The 21842-nt window shown below is 38.8% G+C and overlaps 1 protein-coding gene across 3 annotated transcripts in view; it reads right to left on the bottom strand.

Moving 5' to 3' along the window:
* Window positions 1–21842, bottom strand: part of LOC146705027 (pleckstrin homology domain-containing family A member 7-like) — a 155044-nt gene that overhangs the window by 62985 nt on the left and 70217 nt on the right. For all 3 annotated transcript variants that reach the window (XM_085462550.1, XM_085462549.1, XM_085462552.1), the window contains exon 4: window positions 9313–9390. In XM_085462550.1, the coding sequence (XP_085318676.1) occupies window positions 9313–9390 (78 nt within the window). The remainder of the gene's footprint in view (window positions 1–9312; window positions 9391–21842) is intronic.

Genomic DNA, 21842 nt, shown 5'->3' with positions numbered 1-21842 from the left:
TTTAATCCACGATAACCCCTAGTGAGCAGGCCCGCTGACGCCAGCCTCTGTACACACACACACGCACGCACCACACCCTGCTGCTAATATCACTCTCAGGTTGAGCTTTGACTCTGCTTTGATGGTCTCTGAGCTGATGCCGCCATCACAGATCATGTTGACATCAAACCAAAAAAAGAAGCCTGGCTGGTGCGGGTGGAGCTGCAGCTGATGATGACAGATATACACAGTAATATGAGCTCCAGTGTATTCCACAGGCAGTGTGCTAGCTTGAGGCAGCGACATGGTGGCTGTAACCTAAAGGTTACCTCTGCTCCATCTGAGTGCCTAACTTATTAATGGTAAAAAATAAAAATATTAGTGTGTGTGTGTGTGTGTGTGTGTGTGTGTGTGTGTGTGTGTGTGTGTGTGTGTGTGTGTGTGGTTTTGCAAATATGTCCTACAACAGCACTGCAAATATTCTGAAAGGCACAAAGGGAAATGGCTCAAATTATAATTTCATATGAGAGTTAAGAAATGACCGTGTTTGTGATACTGAACATGCTTAATAGCAGATTGGCCAGTATTCAGTCACTACTGATATCTTGGATACTTTTCATTTATGTATGTTTTTTGTTTTTTGCATTCAAAAATGTCTTTCAGTGCAAAGCTGTGGTTTGGATCATAAAAAACTACAGATGTCTTAATATTAAACTCAATACATCAGTAATTATCTTAATTATATCAATATACGTATGAAGTGTGTTCAAAAATGAACCTTTAAAAAGCCCTAACTGTCAAGTACGAAGCTAATTAGGGGTGCCAAAAGACACTAATGCTACAGATTCTAATTGACTAAAAAGTACTATTGGATCGGATACTCCTTTGCAACACTATCAACACAAACAATTGACTTCACAGAGCACTGCTGCAGACAAACAAGCACAAGACTTCAGTCAACTAAGGTTTAATTGGTCTTTGAATGCTTCAATACATTACCCTCAAGGTTCTTCTTTACAGCCATTATGAAGATGGCAATCGATGCTGCTCAGCTGTGCCCTAAATAAGCACAGCAAATGACCTCCTTCGTTGTTTTAATACACTCATTACACCGAACTATGAAGCATTTCCTGTTTAGCAGCTAAACCGATTTAATTTCTACTGCCTCCCTCTTTAAAACCTTATAGAAAAATTACTGTTTTCATAGTGACACATATACACACACATATTGGTAAAATGTGTGTGGGTTGGACTGACACATTATCATAGTGGTTTGTGCAGACCTGCTTCACGCCTACACAGCTGCTAATAAGACAGATCCACCAGAACATGGTGAGGAAATATGGAACCAGGTCCTTCATCATTTGGGACGTATGGAGGAAAGAGAAGAGGAGAGAGAGATGATGCATAGGAATGGGTTGGGTAGCATGGGAGGGACAGGAAAAGACAAGTGAGCAAGACAGATGGGGCAAGTGGTGCAAAGAGAAAGAAAATCACATGGCGAAGGGAGCCACAGTGGCAAGTGGAAGGACTGGTGAATGGAGCTATAGTGTGCTTTGCAGTGTGGTCCATGCCAGACAAGTCAGGCGGGCAGAAAAGCACTTCTTGCCCACGCAAAACAAAAAGCAATCTTCACTTCACTTTCAGTGCAAAAAGGAAGTACTGCTCATACTAATATTGCTTCTCTAGCAGCCAGGTAAATCAGACTCTCCAACGGGTGGGAAGCTAGAGTTCTCAGCAAAAAGCTACGACAGGATGTATGGGCAACAACGGAAAGTGAAATAACAGAAACATTGATTGGGTGGGACACAGAAATAGAGGAAACAGGAAATTGAAACCAATGAGATGATGGCAGAAAGGGAAAAAATGGAAAGAAAACAGGCTGATAGAAATTGTGCTTGTGCCCTGAAACTTGATTACATTTTAATGTGTTCTCTCATTAGATTAGCTGCCACAAAATCTCTATTAATTGTTCTTCACCAAATCAGTGACTGGATTTGGCTCTGATGCATTTAGGAAGAATTAAACCTAATAAAAGATTCAACGAAAATGCAACCAATAACCAAGCACATGAGGTAGATTTTTCTATTAATCCAATCAAACAGTAGCGAAGGTACCTTAATAGAGTTTTTGTGTGCAGAAAAAGATAAAGTATTTCATGAGACGATGTTTAACTAATTCAACTTAACATCTTGGTTTTAGAATGAACACTATTTTAGTATTATTGACATATTAATGTTACAAAAAAAAAAAAAAAAAAAATCCGCCTATGCAAAAAGAATTCGCAAAAAAAAATGCCAAATAGTGGTGGTAATCTGTTAACCAGTGTATGAAATTTGAAAAACACTGACTGCACTTGTCTAAATGATGATGGATGTTTTGTGAAGAGATTTGTAGCGGGGTTTAATTTAGTCGCGTTAGAAATATTACTGTCTGTCAGCTGAAGTTCCAGACTGTGTAAAGAATTCAGCTTTTGATAAAAAAGCCCAAAGTATACAAAGCACTGATCTCAGGTCCCTTACACCCCCCACCCAAAGAAAGCCTGAGGTTCATGATCCCCCCTCTTGTGCTGTGAGTTTTTAACTTAAAATCACACAAAATTCTCTTCCAGCTTTATTCTTAAGAGCCATTTTGTCTTGGATATGCCATCTGGTATTTAAAGGCACTTCATAATTACAGAGATTTTGTTGACGAACCAGATTTCAGCTTTGATGTTCACCAACAACAATACCCATAACTCATAAGTTGTCATGATGTGTGTACATGCCCACACATACTAATCAGCAAAAACATGCATATTCAGTCTAAGCTGCATTAATATCCATAGTGCCCGAGAGCAAATTACATATACAAAACACTACAGCAAGATAGGTGAGCCACACAAATGCATTCACCACATACCCAGAGATACTAATTAAAGGATTACAGATATCGCTTAAATACCAGGAAGCAAAACTGCACCGCAGTAAATGACACCGCTGTGAGGATACAGTGTATGTGAATTTTAAAGTTTTGACTGAGATGTTACTCGCTGTCAGTTTTGGCCGGCGGTCATAGGTTCTGTCCAATAATATGACGCGAGACTGGAGTAGAATACATCCATGGATTGGCACTTTATTAAAGAAGGCACATGTTAACAGCACAAAAACACTCACTCCAACTAAACACAATGGCTTCCTTTTATACTCTACCTTTTCAGGTGAGCATCTGGAATAGCCCAAGTATGGGGGTTAACTAATCAACATGAAAACATAGCCCTCCACACAAACAAACATACAATAACATTAAAGCACATCACAAACATATACATATTTCCAACACGTACTATAAAAAAAACCAATAACATAAGCTTCACTCATTTCTATCTAAATTAAAACCCTCTTTAACCATACTCCTTAACCTGGCACACTGGTCTGCTCCAGGAGCTCTTAAGCAGGTGATTGAGCCGCTTTCACTCTTTTGCTCCACATCCTGCAAGAAGCAACCAGGACAGGTGAGTACCTTTATAAGTTCTCATTTCACAAGCAGCTCTAACTTTGGCTCTTCTCTGACACAGGTAGGATGGCCAGTCCCCCTGTCTCTTCACCTTTACAAGCTGTCATTTTAATCATATGTCAAATAAACCTAATAAAGAATTCATAAGAACTAATGTGTTTTTCTTTATTATACTATTTTAAATTCCCAATCCATCAATTAATCACTAACAGTGCCAACAAGGTAATGGAACCCCTGGTCTCCATTACACTCACTATCAGAAAACGCATCAATATTTTTAACACTGTTATATTAATTAGATTCCGTACGCCGAGGGAATGAATATATGTAGGATAAACTATATAAATGTACTCAATCCTTTAACTTTCTGGAATTTGTTTCATTTAAGTTACTCAATGGTCACAACAAAGCTAACTTTAAAATCCCTGACTTACACGATGGATTAAAAAGGACTGATTATTAGAATGTTGCTAATAATGTGGTTACCACCCCGTCATATGTAAATCAACAATATCCTTCACTCTCATTGGTAGTTTCTTTAACTACTTGCCTAGAAGCTGAGAAAAGTTAAACACACACACACACACACACACACACACACACACACACACACACTTCACAGTGATTATTTTCTCCCATCATCACTTGAAATTGTTAAATGTCAGTAACTTTCTGCATTCTCTATTTGCCATTTCAGTGCTAGTCACTTCCTGTGTGGCTGCCTCTTTAGGGGCTTCATATAAAACCCATCAGAAACGGGTTGACTTTTCAGAAAGGGGTTAGTTTTAAAAGGTTAAGTAAGTAAATAAACAAATGGATGGGTGGTGTGACCAAGTAATAAATAGAATAGAATAGAATAGAATAGAATTCAACTTTATTGTCATTGCACATGCACAGGTACAGGGCAACGAAATGCAGTTTGCATCCATCCAGAAGTGCTTAGTGATATAGATATATTACAATATATATTAGCAATAATATAGATATGTAAGTATGTTACAGAAATGGGTCTATTATGTTATAATGTACACGGTATGAAGTATGTTGTGAATATTCTATAACTATAAGTATGTACAGGCTGTAGTGAGTACAAGCTATGTACAGGATATGAACAGGATATAAATATGAAAAACTATACAGAATATGAAATAAATAACTTTACAGGAATCTGAGATATACAGCTATACAGAAATGGGAACTATGCAAGTTGTAAACAGTTGTAGGATTAAAGATTATCGAATGTACAGAATGATTGTTTACACAGAGCTATACAGTAGTGCAGTTAAGGTAAGTGAGGGTGTGGATAATTTCTACAGAGGCTATATAAAGTGCTAGTGGTTGTGAGTGGTGGTTCACTCCATGTTATTATTGTGTGTTTGAGGGTACAGTTGTCCATTGTGTGTGTGTGTGTATGTTCAGTCCATGAGTTAACGTGGGTCAGATGTCAGGAGGCAGAGTTCAGGAGTCTGACAGCTGTGGGGAAGAAGCTGTTCCGGTACCTGGTGGTCTTAGTCTGGAGGCTCCTGTAGCGCCTCCCAGAGGGCAGGAGGGTGAAGAGTCCATGTGATGGGTGACTGGGGTCTTTGATGATTTTCCCAGCCCTTTTCAGACACCGCTTCCTGTAGATGTCTTTTATGGCAGGACGTGGTGCTCCGGCGATGCGCTGGGCAGTTTTCACGACCCTCTGCAACGCCTTCCGGTCCGAGGCAGAGCAGTTCCCGTACCAGACTGTTATACAGTTGGTCAGGATGCTCTCGATGGTGCAGCGATAGAAGTTCACCAGGATGTCTGAGGACAGGTGGTTCTTCCTCAGAGTCCTCAAGAAGAAGAGGCGCTGGTGAGCCTTCTTGACCAGCTTGGAGCAGTTGGTCGTCCAGGTGAGATCCTCGGAGATGTGGACTCCCAGGAACTTGAAGCTGCTCACACGCTCCACAGCCGTCCCCTTAATGTGGATGGGTGGATGTGGGTCAGCATTCCTCCTGTAGTCCACGATGAGCTCCTTGGTCTTCTCGGTGTTAAGCAGCAGGTTGTTTGTGTCGCACCACTCAGCCAGACGATCCACCTCCTCCCTGTAGGCGGCCTCATCGTTGTCACTGATGAGGCCAATCACCGTGGTGTCATCTGCAAACTTAATGATGGTGTTGGAACCATCAGCAGGTCTGCAGTCGTGGGTGAAGAGGGAGTAGAGGAAAGGGCTCATCACACAGCCTTGTGGTACACCGGTGTTCATTGTGATGGTAGATGAGCAGCGGTTATCCAGCCGGACATGTTGGGGGCAGCCAATAGTCTGACAATGTCTGCTGAGATTGGTATGAAGACCTTTGGACATGAGTCATTCCCTCTTGTTCTGACCCCACCTATCCTCCTAGTCCTATGAAAATCAAAGTTCAACCGACATAAAATCTATTAGTATTGATGGGGCTTTTTTTCAATTTCACCCGATGTGCTCTGTAAGCTGATGTTCAACTTTAACTTTATCTCCTGAGGGTGTGCGCAGGTGGACAGAGGAAAGATAGGAAGACACAGAACCGGCCACACCATTCAATAAAACAATGATAAAATAAATAACCGAAAACACAGGAAACTGTCAGACATTGTGGCTACATTTTGATTTATATCCCACCCAAACCAAACTGGTTTATAGAAAAGTGCCACAATCAAGATATGGAATTATTTTTCACAGAGGGAAGGAAAAAAAAACAAAAACACATACACTGTATTTCCTTGATTATCACGGGGGTTATATGTTCCTTAGAGGTGGTCTAAGGAGCTTGGAAAGAAAAGCATCTGGACTTTCACCTCTCATCCGAGAAGCTTCTTCAGTTCAGAACTAGAACTGAAGAAGCTTCTCGGATGAGAGGTGAAATGTTTTCAGGCAACTTAAAGAAGTCCAGATGCTTTTCTTTCCAAGCTCGTTAGACTACGATGACTTGGATGACCGAAAACCTTCAGACATATTCCCGAGAGGTGAAAATCCGCTAAGTAGAAACCATATGTTTATTTTATTATGTTAAGATAAGATACGATAACTTTTATTAGTCCCACACGTGGGAAATTTGTTTTATTACAGCAGAAAGTGGACAGTGCAAAGTTACATAGCAAAAATTTGAAAAACTGTGTTTATATATTTTAAGCTATAAAAACCCGCCCCACACTCCTATAAACCATTTTCACGCTCTTAAACACACTTTTGGGACACATCCTTACATACTGTTACTGTCTGTGTCCATACCCTCGACGGAGGTTTATGGCGTTTCACTTATAGAGCACCTAAAATGCACAAATAACACCTTGATTCGTATGATGGATCAATGATGTGGCGTTACATTGTTATTAATGTTTTGGGGCTTGAAAATGTTTATTTTACTGCAAAAATAATTAAATCTTTAAAAAAATAAATACAAACTATCTATAGGCTGCAGAATATAATTAAATTCCAGCGATATTTATTTACAGATTATTTACAGATAAATCCACGATGTGGTCCTAAGTTCACTTATCCTGTTGAGCTATACAGTACAAATTGTGCTGTGGAAAAGAAAATCTAGTCTCTTGTAACAGAGACCATAGAGTTTCCCTGCTCTGTGGTGAAAGTCTGGTGTCAGGTTCATTCATTGGCAGGGAGTCCTTCCCCCAAACAAAAGCCATTAGAGTGCAATGCAAAATGTCTCCTTAACAGTTTTGAGTAGGCACTGCAACTTCTTTATTTCAGGGAGACCCACACAAATCAGAGCTTTTAAAGTCTGAAAGCATTCAGGGATGTAATAATCTAATATTTGGATATTTAACCTGAAATTAAAATCAGGGTACTGCTATCGTAGCTGTGCTCATCTCAGGTTTGTACATGACATGATCCATCTCGCTCAGCACTGACCCAAAAGCATAACGTTCAACAGGGCAGCCAGAGCAGTGCAACAGGCTCGAGAGGATAAAAAAAGCCCAGCGAACAAGACTATCAAACTGGGCTCTCCCTCCTCATTGCACACATATTTGCACATATTTGGCATTTCAAATTCCAAGTTCCACCAAATCTTATTTCTATTTTGTGCATAATAGTCTAGCTTTATCTATGCAGTATATCATTTTAAATCAGTTTTATCATCGATTTTACAAAATAAGTGTCTTCTCTTACGTTTTGATGGTTGCGGGAATGCTGGGGACTATATTACTTGTACTTGCTGACCTTTTTCTCTGCCATTTGTGGGAAATGCTCATGATGTTATGAAACATGGTTACAAATAGCACTGTTTAGATATCTAGAGAACTGATGGTAATCAACAGCCCCTGACAGTTCACCAGTGACATACATTAATTTCCTAAAAGCAGATAATTGATCATGTATACTGTGATATCTGTGTATTAAATTTGAAACTTCAATATAAAAACATGTAAAATTGCTACCTGTGGTATCAGAACTGTGAAAGATATTCTGAATAAAAAATACAAACTGTATTTTCCCTTTTATATCACGCACGTGGGTTGAACTGTAGAATCCAGGAAACTTCAAATAGAAACACCGTTGAGTTTGTATACAGTAGTAGTAAAGAGATCAATAAGATCAATACAACTCGCTCCAGATCAGCATCTGTCAAGTCAATTTTTTTTTAATCTTTGGGTTCACCGGGGTTATCCATCTCTCCCTGCCTACAGTTTTTGTGCTGGTTGAGTTAATATTCAAAGGCTCATCTAACTTTCAGCAAGGAAAACAGTTGGAGCTAAAAGAATATTTCACACAGGAAGAGAGAAATATTTTACTCATTCTTGCTATTGTACAGATAGTGGGAACACTTCAGTAAAATTGCTTGTCCTTGGCAAGTCCACTAACACTTTCATTCCTTTGTATAAAAGAAGTTCATAGCAGTAGATTTCTAAGAGCTTGTCATCTACCCACTTCAGAAGAAAGCATATCCAACTCAACTTTTATACAATTCAGGTTTCCAAGATGCTTCCAAAGTCACTGTCAGGAAGAAACTAAAGTTACAGTTTGGTACATCCAGAGAAAGAAAGAAAGAAAGAAAGAAAGCACTGATGAACTCGTCCACGTCCACCGAAGACCACAGTGGTGGATGATCACAGAATTATTTCCATGGTGAAGAGAAACCCCTCCACAACAAGTGGACGAAAGCAGCTGAAAGAATTCTGAGGTGTACGGAGACATACTGTCTGCTCAAATTCAGCTAAATGCAGTCAAACTGATTGCGTGGCGTTTCATAATACAGCTGGGCAATGACCCAAAACATATAGCCAAAGGAACCCGGGAGTTTACTAAAGCAAAGAAGTGGAATACTCTTGAATGGCCAAGTCAGTCACCTGATTTTAACCCAGTTGAGCATGAATTTCACTTGTCGAAGCCTTAACTTTGGACAGAAACGCCCACAAACAGACAGCAACTGAAAGCTGTTGAGGGCAAGACTTCAGGCTGTCATTGCCAGCAAAGGGTTTACAACCAAGTATTAGAAATTAACAGTTTATTTTCAGATACTTAATTTGTCCAATTACCTTTGAGCGCCTGAAATGAAGGGATTGTGTAAAAAAATGCTTTAGTTCCTCACATTTTTAGGCAATCTTTTTGTTCAGCTCACTGAATTAAAACTAAAAGTCTGCACTTCGACGGCATCCGAGTTGTTTCATTTACAATTCATTATGGTGATGTACACAACCAAAATTAGAAGAAGAAAAAAAGTCTCTGTCCAAATGTTTATGGACCTAAGTAAATGGTCAAGTAAATGTAGCGTGAAGTATAAGTTAAACCATTATTACTTATTTATTTTACGTGTGTGTGTGTGTGTGTGTGTGTGTGTGTGTGTGTGTGTGTGCACACACGCATTAGTTACTCACTGCAGGATAAAATCCATGTTCTCTGGGGAAATCTGTCCAGTCACAGGATGTCGAAATGTGGTGGTCCTCTGGTTGTGACTGAAGTGACAGAAGGACAAGAGAGAAAACGAGAGAGGAGACAAAATTAGCAACTTTGGCTGCAATACAAACAGTGTTAGTGCATTATCCTGGATTTTCACCCTACTTTGTTTACAATTTCCACACAAGCCGAAAATTCCTCGGAGGAGTACACTTAACAGCTCTGTCCAACATCTCCACCCTGACAGGCGTTCGTCTCTGACTTTCCCAGCTCAGTGTAGAATGTGACGGGTGAATGCAGGACCCATCCACACCCACTCACCCCACCCAACCATCCTGTACAGCCTGTGTGGAGTAAAGTGTTGGGCTCAGCACAAATGTCAAACAGTACAGGCAGGCATGGGCCTCCATCAGTTATAGACTCAGTCTTTCTAACCCTCAGCTAGAGGGTAAAAGCATTCGACTATGTAAACAACACAGGATGGCATGACGATCAAAGCCTGTGCGAGTTTGTGTGCGTACATGTGTGTGATGGCACTTTTTCAGAATGTTTTTTTGCATTGAGAAAACACTGACAGAAAGCCTTACTCTACATATATTCAGACCCACAATGACTAATCAATTTGTAAGCTGACAGAAAATAAATCACAGGAACAGGGGCTTGAGCCTATTCCAGCTACCATAGGGCGAAAGTCGGGGTACACCCTGTACAGGTCACCAGTCTGTCACAGGGCTAACACAGAGAGATAGACAACCACACTCACATTTACACCTATGGGCAATTTCGATTTACCAATTAACATAACTCCACTAACTGCATGTCTTTAGACTGTGGGAGGAAGTCGGAGTACCTAGGGAGAACATGCAAACCCTACACAGATGGTGGAGTTGAACTCAGGACCTTCTTGCTGTGAGGCAAAAGTGCTAACCACCATGCTGCTAATAAAATGACATTTATTAAAAATAAAACAAGAAAAAAAGGAACAGCTCAGTGAGAGAAGTTAAAAGTTGCAGTGTTGTAATCAAAAGTCCAATTTTCAAAATCAAACAACAATGAAGGAGCTGACAGGGTAAAGTACAAAAGTCTTCTCCAAATACAATCAGTGGGTCATGGCACAGTTTTCCATTCCACAGCAGCTCCAGTAACTCATGCTGTAAAGAATCCTGCTTGATATAGCGGAAGATCAAATCCTACGGGAGTAGATGACACGGCAGCAGCATGCTCCGTAACAGGGACCTACAATGTCATTATCGACTCACAGAACAACACTTACAAGACTAACACAAAGAAAGTTCTCACATCTGAATGCAGCAGCTTCTCTTCAGCTCACCTTGGCTATTGACTGCTGTTACAGTTTCCCTTTATGTCATGTGAATTACTTCCACCACTGTATCTACTATTGCTAAAAAAAGAAACACATCCAAGGTGTTGTTTTTTTTTTTTGATTTAGTTTTTTTAAAGCCAGCTCTCACTCACACTGCTTAAAAATGTGGCCATGATGTCGTTGTTGTTGTTTTTCTGCAGAAATGAAAAATTGAAAAGACATTAAAAAAAATAGGAAAAGTTATTCAAACTCTAACTCAGACTAGCAGAATGATCCAAGTTTCCCAAAAGTAAGGTAACAGCTTATGCTTGACTCATTCCTCTGTGTCTTATGCAGTCATTTTTCACCACGCACAGGTACTGTTTGAAAAATACTTTCACTAATCAAATGAATTAAACACACTACCTAGTCATAACTGGCAAGATTAAGTTTTGTGTCTGCTATAGTGCCGTGGAATTTGGCCTTGTGTGTGTAAAACAATAGCATGTAGTGCAATGAGAACAGCACCTCAACACAATTAATTACATTCTACAGTGGCCTACAGAGGACCTGCTAACATTTACACATGCACATGGCCACAAAAAATACCTACAGAGTAAATCCATACTAATGTGCTAAAAACATAAAGACCTTTTACTCCTAATCCAAAGATGGGGTTAGTCATCGTGCCACACAAATGCATCAACGGGACAAAAAGATGGGACAGTGCTCTAGATAACAGAGACAGGGAACTATGACCATAGTTTTACTATAACTAGGATCCCTTTTTTTGTCTACTGTGTTGCAGGGAGAAGCTCTGAATTAATAATTGTCTGATCAGCAAGGAATGCTAATCAATCAGCTGTGGTGAGAATAGAGAAACAGACTGTTCTGACAGGCCTGTGAGTGTGTAAGTTATGCCTGAAACTCTCTCTAGGCAACAAATTCGACAACAGAGTGTCATCCGAGTTTACCGAGGGACACAAGTGACAATGTTTTGCAGGCTGCAGGAAGTAGATCCGTTTTTTTTTGTTTTCAGAAATCATAATGAAACAAAACTGTCAACATGATTTGGTCATGGTGGTAATTTCTGAAAAGGTATGAAAATGCATGAGCTGTGACAAATCGTGTAAAGGGATTTCACAAAAATCTGTAGTATAATGGCTGCAAGCTTAACGGGGCTAACGGGATAAATATACCATTAACATCATTAATGGTTTAAAGCATTATGTAAAAGCAGTGTATTTCAGCAATTTACATTTGGCAAACTATAAATGCATGATTTACAAAATGATTTTATTTGCAGTGATGAGAGGTGTAGGACTATATGTCATTAACACAAAAGTGCAAAACCTAATAGGTACATGCAGAATTCAAAGCAATCTTATGAAATTAAATGCAGCGTGCTAAATCTATTAACACTCTCGTTTTAGCTCACCATTAAATGGTCAAGAGGTATTTTTGAATGCTGAGGTCACAGTCACCTCAAATCCTTTCAGTGGATGGATAAGTAAATTTGATTATATATTGATTGCACACATACAAACAAAGGCTTGTTTACTTCGGAGCTGATTTGGTCGAGCTGATTCGGAGCACTTCTCCAGGGGAAACTGATAAAGCCATATCAGACTATTCACAGAATATGAAGAAGAACAGCGTGTAAGTGTCCTGGAGGCTGTTTATCAGCGGCGGTGATTTCATTCAGCAGCGAGGTTCAAAATAGTACAAGATATAATAGGTGTGATAGTGTCACTTCAGAAAAACGTAGGCAATGAGGACCTGAGCTGTAAACGAAAAATGTTGAATCCAGTGCTAACAGCTTTATATAGCAAGCTTTTAATAATGTCCTTTCACACTGAAAATGAAAGACATTTTCGCAATGCACCTGACATCTCTGGGTTCTTTTGCTGCTAAGTGTATTTTGTGTATTTCCTTTCCTCTTTCACTCATTGCAATGTCTGTCATGGGGAGCTTTAGTAGACCTAAATAACAAAATATCACAAAAAATGACATGAAATGCAAAATAGATAATATCATAGAGTTGTGGTTGCCTTACAGACACCAATTTGACGTTAAAAATTTGAAATCTTAACACAGCCGTTTATTATTAGTTCTTTATTTTTCCAGGTAAAAAAAATGTCATTGAGATTAAAAATCTAATTTCCAAGAGAGACCTGGCAGAGACCTGAGTTTTTAAACATAAAGGCTACAATTCAGAAATATGCCTTTTGAGCATCAACAATCGAAGCTTACAGGACACCAAGTGCAGCAGATTTATTGACAAGTACAAAGCTAATTTTTATGCCTGGGTGATATCTGCAGGTGAAAGGTATTTGTAGTATTCTGTTGCTTCTGTCACTAAAAACGCGTAGCACTCACTTCAGAAAAGATGATTAGATCTATTGGAGATCTAATGGGAGCTACAGATGAGATTTCTGAGGCAGCCCCTAAGAGGTGTAGTTTCTTTTGTCCGTGCAGCTGCTTCAGTTTTCCCTTCAGGAGAAGCTTCTCGTATGGGTGTCGGTGGGAGCAATGGTCAGCAGGAAATCCGTGAGAAATTAATGCGAACTGAGGCCTATAAGTCTATTTTTTTAATGTTTAGTGACCCTCACAGATTAAAAATAATGCTTCATACTTAGTGTTATAGTTGTTTGCTATAGATAAGTATCTAGTAGTAAATGGTCAATTTTGTTAAATCCTAATCCTAAGTGACAGCTAACTTTACTGTTTTATTTACTACATTAGCCATCATTAGCTAGCAGTGTTGGTCAAGTTACTTGAAAAAAGTAATCAGTAACTAATTACTGATTACTACCCCAAAAAAGTACTCCTGTTACTTTACTGATTACTTATTTTCAAAAGTAATTAATTACTTAGTTACTTTTTAAAAACACGATTTACAACCTGAATAGGTAATAAAGCGATAGATCTTTCAGCCCAATTCTACTTTTTCTGCATAATCCATCATACAAAATGTAATCAAATGAAAAAGTCTCTTTTTTTTTAAACTTGTTTTATCAGTTTTAATCTTTTAATTTTATGCATCAAGCAAAAATTAAATTATATGCACCATTGTCTGACTTGAAGAAATTAGTTTAACATTTAAACCTATTTTCTGCACATTCCAGCACATAAAATAAAATATTTTTTGTGTTTACACTCACTCTTTCAAATAGATGCAAGTAAAATACAGCAGATAATAAATAAAATCAAAGACTAGTGGTCCTGTTGCTCTATTTTCACCTGTAAAGCAGGCGGAGGTTTGCCCTGGTGCAGGTGTGCCGCAGCGGTCAGTTGAAGAATCCGCGAGTTTCTCTGTGAATTTCCCATTACGTCGTTGCGCACTCGGTGCTTGTTTAGGGTTTTTTTCGCTGTAAAAAGAAGTTTTCTTCCCACGCACAATGGACGCTAATGTTTTTGTCACTTTTTATGGAATCAAAGTCAAAGTAAGGTCAGTACTTTCACGCTTTAAACGCTGCACGCTCATACTCTCTCCCGTACTCGATATATGATCCATTGTTGATCTGCACACAGCTGTTGTCACGAACGTCGCACTCGCCTATGTCACTGTCATGAGACATTCTCGCAGAAAATAATTAATTAATTAATTAATTAAAAAAAAAATCACGGTTTTAGTAACGCAGTAACGCAGCGTTCCTACGAGAAAGTAGCGGTAATCTAATTACCGTTTTTGCAATAGCAATCCCTTACTTTACTCGTTACTTGAAAAAAGTAATCAGATTACAGTAACGCGTTACTGCCCATCTCTGTTAGCTAGCATCTGTGACTCACCAATGCTAAGCAATAGCCTCCAGAACTCAAAAAATAAAGCTAGCAGGGAGGTGCTTCAAACTTCAGTTCCTTATATAAGCAAGATCTCTTTATTACTGCCAGAACTTTATTTCTGGCAGAAGTAATACAAAACAGATAGGAATAACATTTTGGGTCTCTAGAACCAGTTTCCTTATTCTCAACAGGGGGAGCTAGGGTTACTATTTATATAATTCGCTGTTTAAAAGTTATGCATAGCTCAGTTTAACACCATCTATCCATCATACCTAATATGGATGCATACTGCTAACAAAGCTAAACAGCCAGCACTGGCATTAAGTGATAACAACCCCCTCACTCTGCTCTTTTGTCTAAATACAGTCACATACAATTTTTCAAAAACAAGATTATCTATGTATATAGTATAGTAACTGTTAAGTCTAATATACCCTAGTAAGCTATACTACTTTTTCCTTTGGGAAGATACCATCTGTGCAGTCTGCAATTCTGTTGAAGAAAGATGTTGAATCTATTTAATTATTCTTGAAAAATAATTTATTTCTGTGCATTTTTTTTCCCACACTGCATCAAATTAAAGTTGATTACGTCAATTAAGCATCATGAGGTGGAGGGTGGGGGGTGGTTCCCTTTTCTTTTTTTTTGCTGGGAGTTTGCAACCCTATTAGTTAGGTTGCTTAATATTTCTGCTAAGTACTCTTTAAAATACCAGAATAGGAAGGATGGTGCAGGTTTAAGTTTATTAGATTGATCAGTGTTGCTGAACTATGAAATATTTTGGGTGCAGTGTATTTTTTACATACAGGTATAACAGAATAGCTTTAGTGTTGTTGTTTATTTAAACTTGAATATGAACTTATACAAAATGCAGCAAGATATTAAAAAAACAGTTTTATTGATTAAAAAACACTATATCGGATTCATATTGGTATCGGCAGATATCCAAATTTATGATATCGGTATCGGACATAAAAAAAGTGGTATCGTGCCATCTCGAGTCACTACTAAGATTTTCACCGAGTTCTTCATTTTTGTTAGGTCTCCCATTATTTTCCTTTAAAACTGGGCATCCAATAAAAGCATACTTTACTAATAATATTCAACTGATAAAAGCACACAGACATTTTCTGTTGTCCCATAAACTTTTATCTACATTAACAAACTAAGGGCGCACAATCTCACCTTCTCCTGCTATAGCAGCTCTCCAGCCATGAGTGTCTTATGTAACAACCATATCATTAAAGAGCTACCTCTTAAAAAAGCTCAACACCCACAGATGAAAATAGCTCGATTAATGCTCACAGTGTCCCTGTAACTTTCCATATAAGGTGTGCCATTCACCTGCAAGATGTCAGATTTGATACATTTAACTATGATAGTGTTAAATGACTTCCTCAGACTATCTGCAACAGGATGACATATACTCTATAAATACAAGGTCTTTCTCTCACCATTAGACTTAGATGTACAAAAAAAAAATAGAAATACTGTACATTTTGAGACAGTTTTTGCTTGGGGAAACTTTTGAGCATTGGAGGGATTATATGTCTCAGTCAAACCATTAACTTCATTACTCTTTTGTACCTTCTGAGATGCACATTTTAAAGTCAGACCATAATTTCTGTTGACAAAACAGAGCTAGAGTTATGCCTTTAAAAAGCAGCTCATCGTATTACAGTCATAATTGAGACAAAGTGTCCAATAACTGCTGAAATATCTCCCTACACTACAGTCATCACTGTCAGACATTAATTTGGGGTTTTGTGACATGAGGCTGACACATCTAAAGCAACATAAAAAAAAACCCACTAATGGGTCTGTGCAATGTAATTTTTGACCAAACACAGAAACCCAAAGAAGCTGTTCAGAGAAAATGGCTCTTTTCTTTGTCATCAGAGAAAAGGCACAAATTCAAAGACCACTTTTCTTTTCCTTAATTTTGTGATTTATTTATCTATTTATGCCTTTATTGATTTTCATTTATCAGAGCAGCTCCACTGCAGCTCAAGCACATTTTGCTTCTCAGTTCAAGCCAAGTGAGGCTTTAGGGAATTAAACAACCTTTTTTTTTTTATGAGACATTCTTGCCCATTGAGCTGCTGTCAGCTGACACACTCAGTGCCTCTGTGTTTGACTTTTCTGCCCCAGTCGCTGACCACATGGCATTTATGAAGGACGGGTGGTAAACCTCCAGGGTTACATAAACACTCGACTGTCCATTACAGCACTTGCACAATACAGTTCTCATGCAAACACACCATTACACATGCCAAACATGATGCCCCTCAGTGAGAGACTGCACACTTCGCACCTGCTATATCATATGACTTGGGTGTCACAGGATTTCCAACCACTTTTCCGCTGCTCTTTCTCCAGCACGGATAACAAGTAGTCCTGAAATTAAGCAGTTAATTATAAAAACATACGACAAATTATTATTTTAGTAGTTTATGGAGAATGTATCATAAAAAACTCACATTACTACTGCTGAAGTAAGAAGGATTCTTTATAAATGTAACAGACACAAACAGCTATTTGAGCTTTTATAGATTTTATAGTTAGAGGAAAAACATTCCACAAATCAGGTGTAATAATCACAAATTATATTTTCTCACAGCTTTAAGTTAAATCAAAGTTTATATTGACTCATTCCTCTGTGTCTTCCTGCCAAACGTATCTAAGTGATACTCTCTGAGCTAAACTGTGAAACTGTGTCGATGTCTTTGTAGTCAAATCATTTTTTTCTTGACATTTACTCCTCTTATTTGGACATTAGGCCAAGACTGGCTGAAAAATTATATTAGTTACTGAATATTGATAAATGATTACTAATTGAACAATACAAGGTTTTAAGTGGTGACAGACCAAAGCAACATTACCTGGAGTGATATTTTATTATCATTAAACTATCCGATTTCTGTGGTGCCTCTAATATTTCTCTTTTGTTATTTGAGTTCTCTGTACGTGCACATTTAATGGGCACAATAATTATTTGTTGTTTACGTCAGTATATTCTTCTGAGGACAGTGAAGTGTGTGCAAGCATGTGTGTGTAGACACAGCTGGTTATTGATTCCAGTGATACTGGTAATGGGGATGGTGCGTAGAGAATTCTTATCTGCGAGCATCTCCCCTGAGCTGGGAGAGTCATGCTCTCAGTTCTCAGCTCTTAGGTGTGTGACTATTTTGAATCTGGCCACAATTACCAGTCAAAAGACACATTATTAATTCAAAACCAGTCTGTAAAACATAACTATTGCTTATGCAAGATGCAACCATGTGAAAAAAGCTTCAAGAGTCTCAAGAGCTGTGCTAAAGTTCAAACCCTAACGCGCTTCAGCATTTCTTTTTGTTGACGAAACTGTAATCAAATTTGTCAGTATCATCAATAAGCCACGCCTCCATTTGACTTGATTGATGTTTGAAAAAGCAAAGCTGTTGGCATTGACTGTTGACTATTATGTCTCATGAACAGCAGCAATTTTTTACATATCATTTGCCGCTGTACACCGTGCCTGTGTTTTAACAGACATGTAGCAGACTGAGTGTTCTGAAAATGATGAGTACACGAGTAGGTGTTCTCTCAGTCAAAGGTCATATCTATTTAAAGGGATTACCAGATGAAATGTGTTTGAAGTGCCGCAAGAGAGAGCTAGTCGGAGTGTTGCCAGTGCAATATGGGGAAACACAGCAAGGTCATTCCCCATTCAGTGCACAATGTGTATGTTAAACACGCACACCTATTTGTGTGTGTGTGTGTGTGTGTGTGTGTGTGTGTGTGTGTGTGTGTGTGTGTTATAAGAATTCACCAATTTTCTTGGCTGATTGCGATTACTGTAATTTTTGTAAGTATGATCTGCCGATAGCTACAAGTAATATTATATACAAACGCACACAAAAAAGGTTTTGAACATATCGAGGACACAAATTAGCCAACAACACTCATTTCACATATTTAAAAATGCATTTACACATTGGAACGTGCATGAACACACTTTTGCCAAAAACTGAACGCCACATTCGTGCACCGCCTGATCTTTAATTAAACATAACGTAATTGAGTTGCATAATACCACAGCTGCAAAATGGGTCCTGGTTTGGCCAGTGCAAAAAAGTAGGTCACAAAACATCCAAGTCCAAAGAGGTCTGTGATAACGATGTCCTTCCAGTCTCAGTCACATGGGAATATTTTTCAAAAACAAGCAAACTGGCATTTATTGACTGGTTTGTTTAAATCAAAGAAGGGAATAAATCACAATTTTGGCCGTCAAAGAATAATTGAAGTCATGTATCAAATTTAAGACCCCATATACGTTTTCTTTTATCAAATTCATTCTAGACCTTATCAATATTGTGCACATAAGTTGGGCAATGTACAGTCTGTGAGCCCCAAAAGCAATGCTGCCTTGACTAAATAGGTGTTTTGGAGGGCATCCAGCGACCACCATTTCTGTCTGTTGGTTGCCGTTACAAATGCAGATAAAAAGCGAGATTGCTGCAAGATTCCGGCAAATATTTGCCTGCTTTGAAACGAAATCTGCTCCAGTAGAGACACCCCCCCCCCCTACAAAAAACATTTTGGTCAATAGATTATTAACAGAAATATTTCATGCTGTTCCCAAATGTAAAATCGTGTCCTTCTACAGGGGATATTCTTGAACTTTAAGTTTAATTCAAATGAAATAAATGAACAAACGAAAAGAAAGACAGCCAGGGGAGACAGCGTTGTCCAGCAGGGTGACAATCCCATACTGGGGGTGCTTTTTACATGCAATCCCATCTTACACGAACAATTCCCAGGCCCCTGTCAGCCTGTCTGTGCCGAGCGATGTCTGCAAGCGCAGACAGGGCCAAGAGAATACAGGTGGCAGAGGAATTACATAAACTCAGAGCAGTGAGGGTGATCAGTAGACAGACAAAGCTGACAATGCTTCATGCTACAGAAACCAAATCAGGTGAGACTCTTTGTGATCCAGAGAAGAAGGCAGCTATTAATAATTCTTCCACAGTCTCACTGACAGGAAAATGCAAATGTTAAATCCTCTAGACTGACCTTAATGACCGAAAGCTCTCGATCTCCATCAGCTTGACTTAATCAGCACAAATTGGCTAATGAGTTAACGTTTTTATGTAGTACTATACCACACTGAAACATTTCATCCAAACTAATACTATGAGTTACAGCTGTTTTAAATACAAATTTTATGGGAAAGTAATGTGATGACTACTGTACCTATCATAAACGATGAAAAAAAAATTAAGCTATAGAGAGTAATATTTTGAAATGACTGGAATGACTTCAATAGTTTTCACTTGAACGCAACATTGTTTCAAACATACTGTGACATAAGTGACGAGCCCACTACCCTCTTCATCAGCAAATGATCCACAGTCTGAGATATAAACTTATATCATCAGAGCTTCTGGTTGAAGCAGTTCAAGTAACATCCACGAGACACCTTGTGCTGCTCTGCTGATGACTGGCAGTAGAAACAAGCAGCTCTGCCAGCAGCTCTGTGCTGCTGCTGTAACATTAGACCACACTTCCACCTTGTTCTCCCACTGGCACAGCAAAAATAAAACTATGAAAAGAAGAAATTTCCACAGCAGCAAAAATATTATGAAAAGCAGCAAATGCTAAATCTAACACTGCTTTTTTTTTTTTTTTTTAAACCTTGATTTTACTTATTTACCTGTGGACGAGGTTTGGCTTCATTAATTTTGTTCCATCCAAGTATGTGAATGTGAGCGAATGCTGCATGTGCTGCACACTCTTCCTGCATGACAGAAGGAGGTGGGAGTGCCAGCATGGTCTTATAAATGGTCAAGGGGTAAAGAGCTGGAACACAATCCACTACAAACACACAAAATCACTGCTCACATGCGCATGCACACACACACACACAGGCTCACCCTGGTGAATTCCTAGCAGGCCACTGTGCTGCCAGTAAATTCCTTCCTTGGCCGGGTGAGCATGACGCAGTGACACATTTGGTTCAGCTTCATGCTGCTGCCACCCTCTCTTGTTCAGGTTTCACAGCCATCCACTACCACCTACCCACCCACACATCCAGCACACATCACAAACACCCTCTTTCATTTGATTTCCTCACAGTCCATCTCTCTCCCGCTTTCCCCTTTGCTCCATTTCTCACTCCCACGCAGGCTGAAAAGCATTCAGAATTGCCTTCTTGTTTGATTAAATGAAGGTACTTTAAAGTCTACGTCGGTGTGTTTGGTGAACACAGACGTATCCTTGATCCACAAGTCTGAGCTGAATGTTACCAGAGTGCACACTGGCATGAAAATCACTCTAATGGGGGTTATTACACATCTCTTATTTCACATGACAGACTATGTGGCTGACGAGCAAGAAGTGTTTCAGTAGTTGTAATGCTAATCTTTTAAATGTGTTGGACGCATAATTTACATTGGTGAGCTTTTGAGTTATATGAAATTGCTGCTATATCAGGGGTTATGATGTACCATGCTGATTTTCTTTCATTTTTGAATGAATAATTTGTTACATTATTCAGTCTTTAAATTCGGAGATTATTATTTAGAGATGCACCTTTCATAATCTAGCTAATCCTTTATCTCATTAACGCTTTAACTTCCTGCCTCTTGTCTCATCCATCTAGCCATCTTTGTCACACTCATTGTTTAGTTTCAGACAGGACAAATATGCAGAGCCTGGTGTATAACCTCAAGACTCCCTCAGCTGATGCACAAAGCATCATTTTGTTTATTATATCATAGCTTTTTTATGTTGCCAGGCAGCTTTCCTGTCTTTGGTTTCAGCGTGACCCAGTAAAATAAAGAACTTCTCCAGCACCACAGAGGGATAAGGTGAAACTGGCAGAGCCAACACAGTTGCTCAGCAGTGCTGGCAGACTGAAGACAACATGGTGCCAAAAAATAAGTGAGGAAGACGCGAGCATCACTGACATTACTGGCATGAACAACCTGCTGCCGAGACCCAAATGTAAATATGCCCAGCACTTCGTTTACAGTCCTGACTACAAAACAGCTACACAGAAAGTATCTGAATTGGTTTTACAGCCACATGAAATCTGTTGTTGAGCCTAAACAGTGCTGTTGTTGGAACTTGACAATTTTAAATCCAGTCTTTAAAACCTTTAGTAGAACCTCAAAATCCCATCCTTTCGTGAACCTCGGGACCAAAAATGGTCCCGCCCCAAAAGTGCTCTAAAAATGTTATATATCAATATTTTTTTCTACTTTAAATTAGTCAATCTTTTAAAACTACTTCTGCTTAAAATATCCATGTCAAGTTTTAATTATATTTTCATTGTTTTAACCCTTTAAATCCCAGTTTTATTACATGAGCGCCCTGTTTTTTTAGCCCCAAAAAACAAAAAAACTAAATATTTTCCAAAAAAAACATTTGAAGTAATAT

This window comes from Copadichromis virginalis, linkage group LG7 (genome assembly GCF_057382275.1).
Source record: "Copadichromis virginalis isolate Kocher_CV1m ecotype Utaka linkage group LG7, C_Virginalis_male_GT1.1, whole genome shotgun sequence".
Taxonomy (NCBI): domain Eukaryota; kingdom Metazoa; phylum Chordata; class Actinopteri; order Cichliformes; family Cichlidae; genus Copadichromis; species Copadichromis virginalis.
The sequence above is the reverse complement of the archived record's forward strand: the minus strand, read 5'-3'. Positions and strand labels throughout refer to the sequence as shown.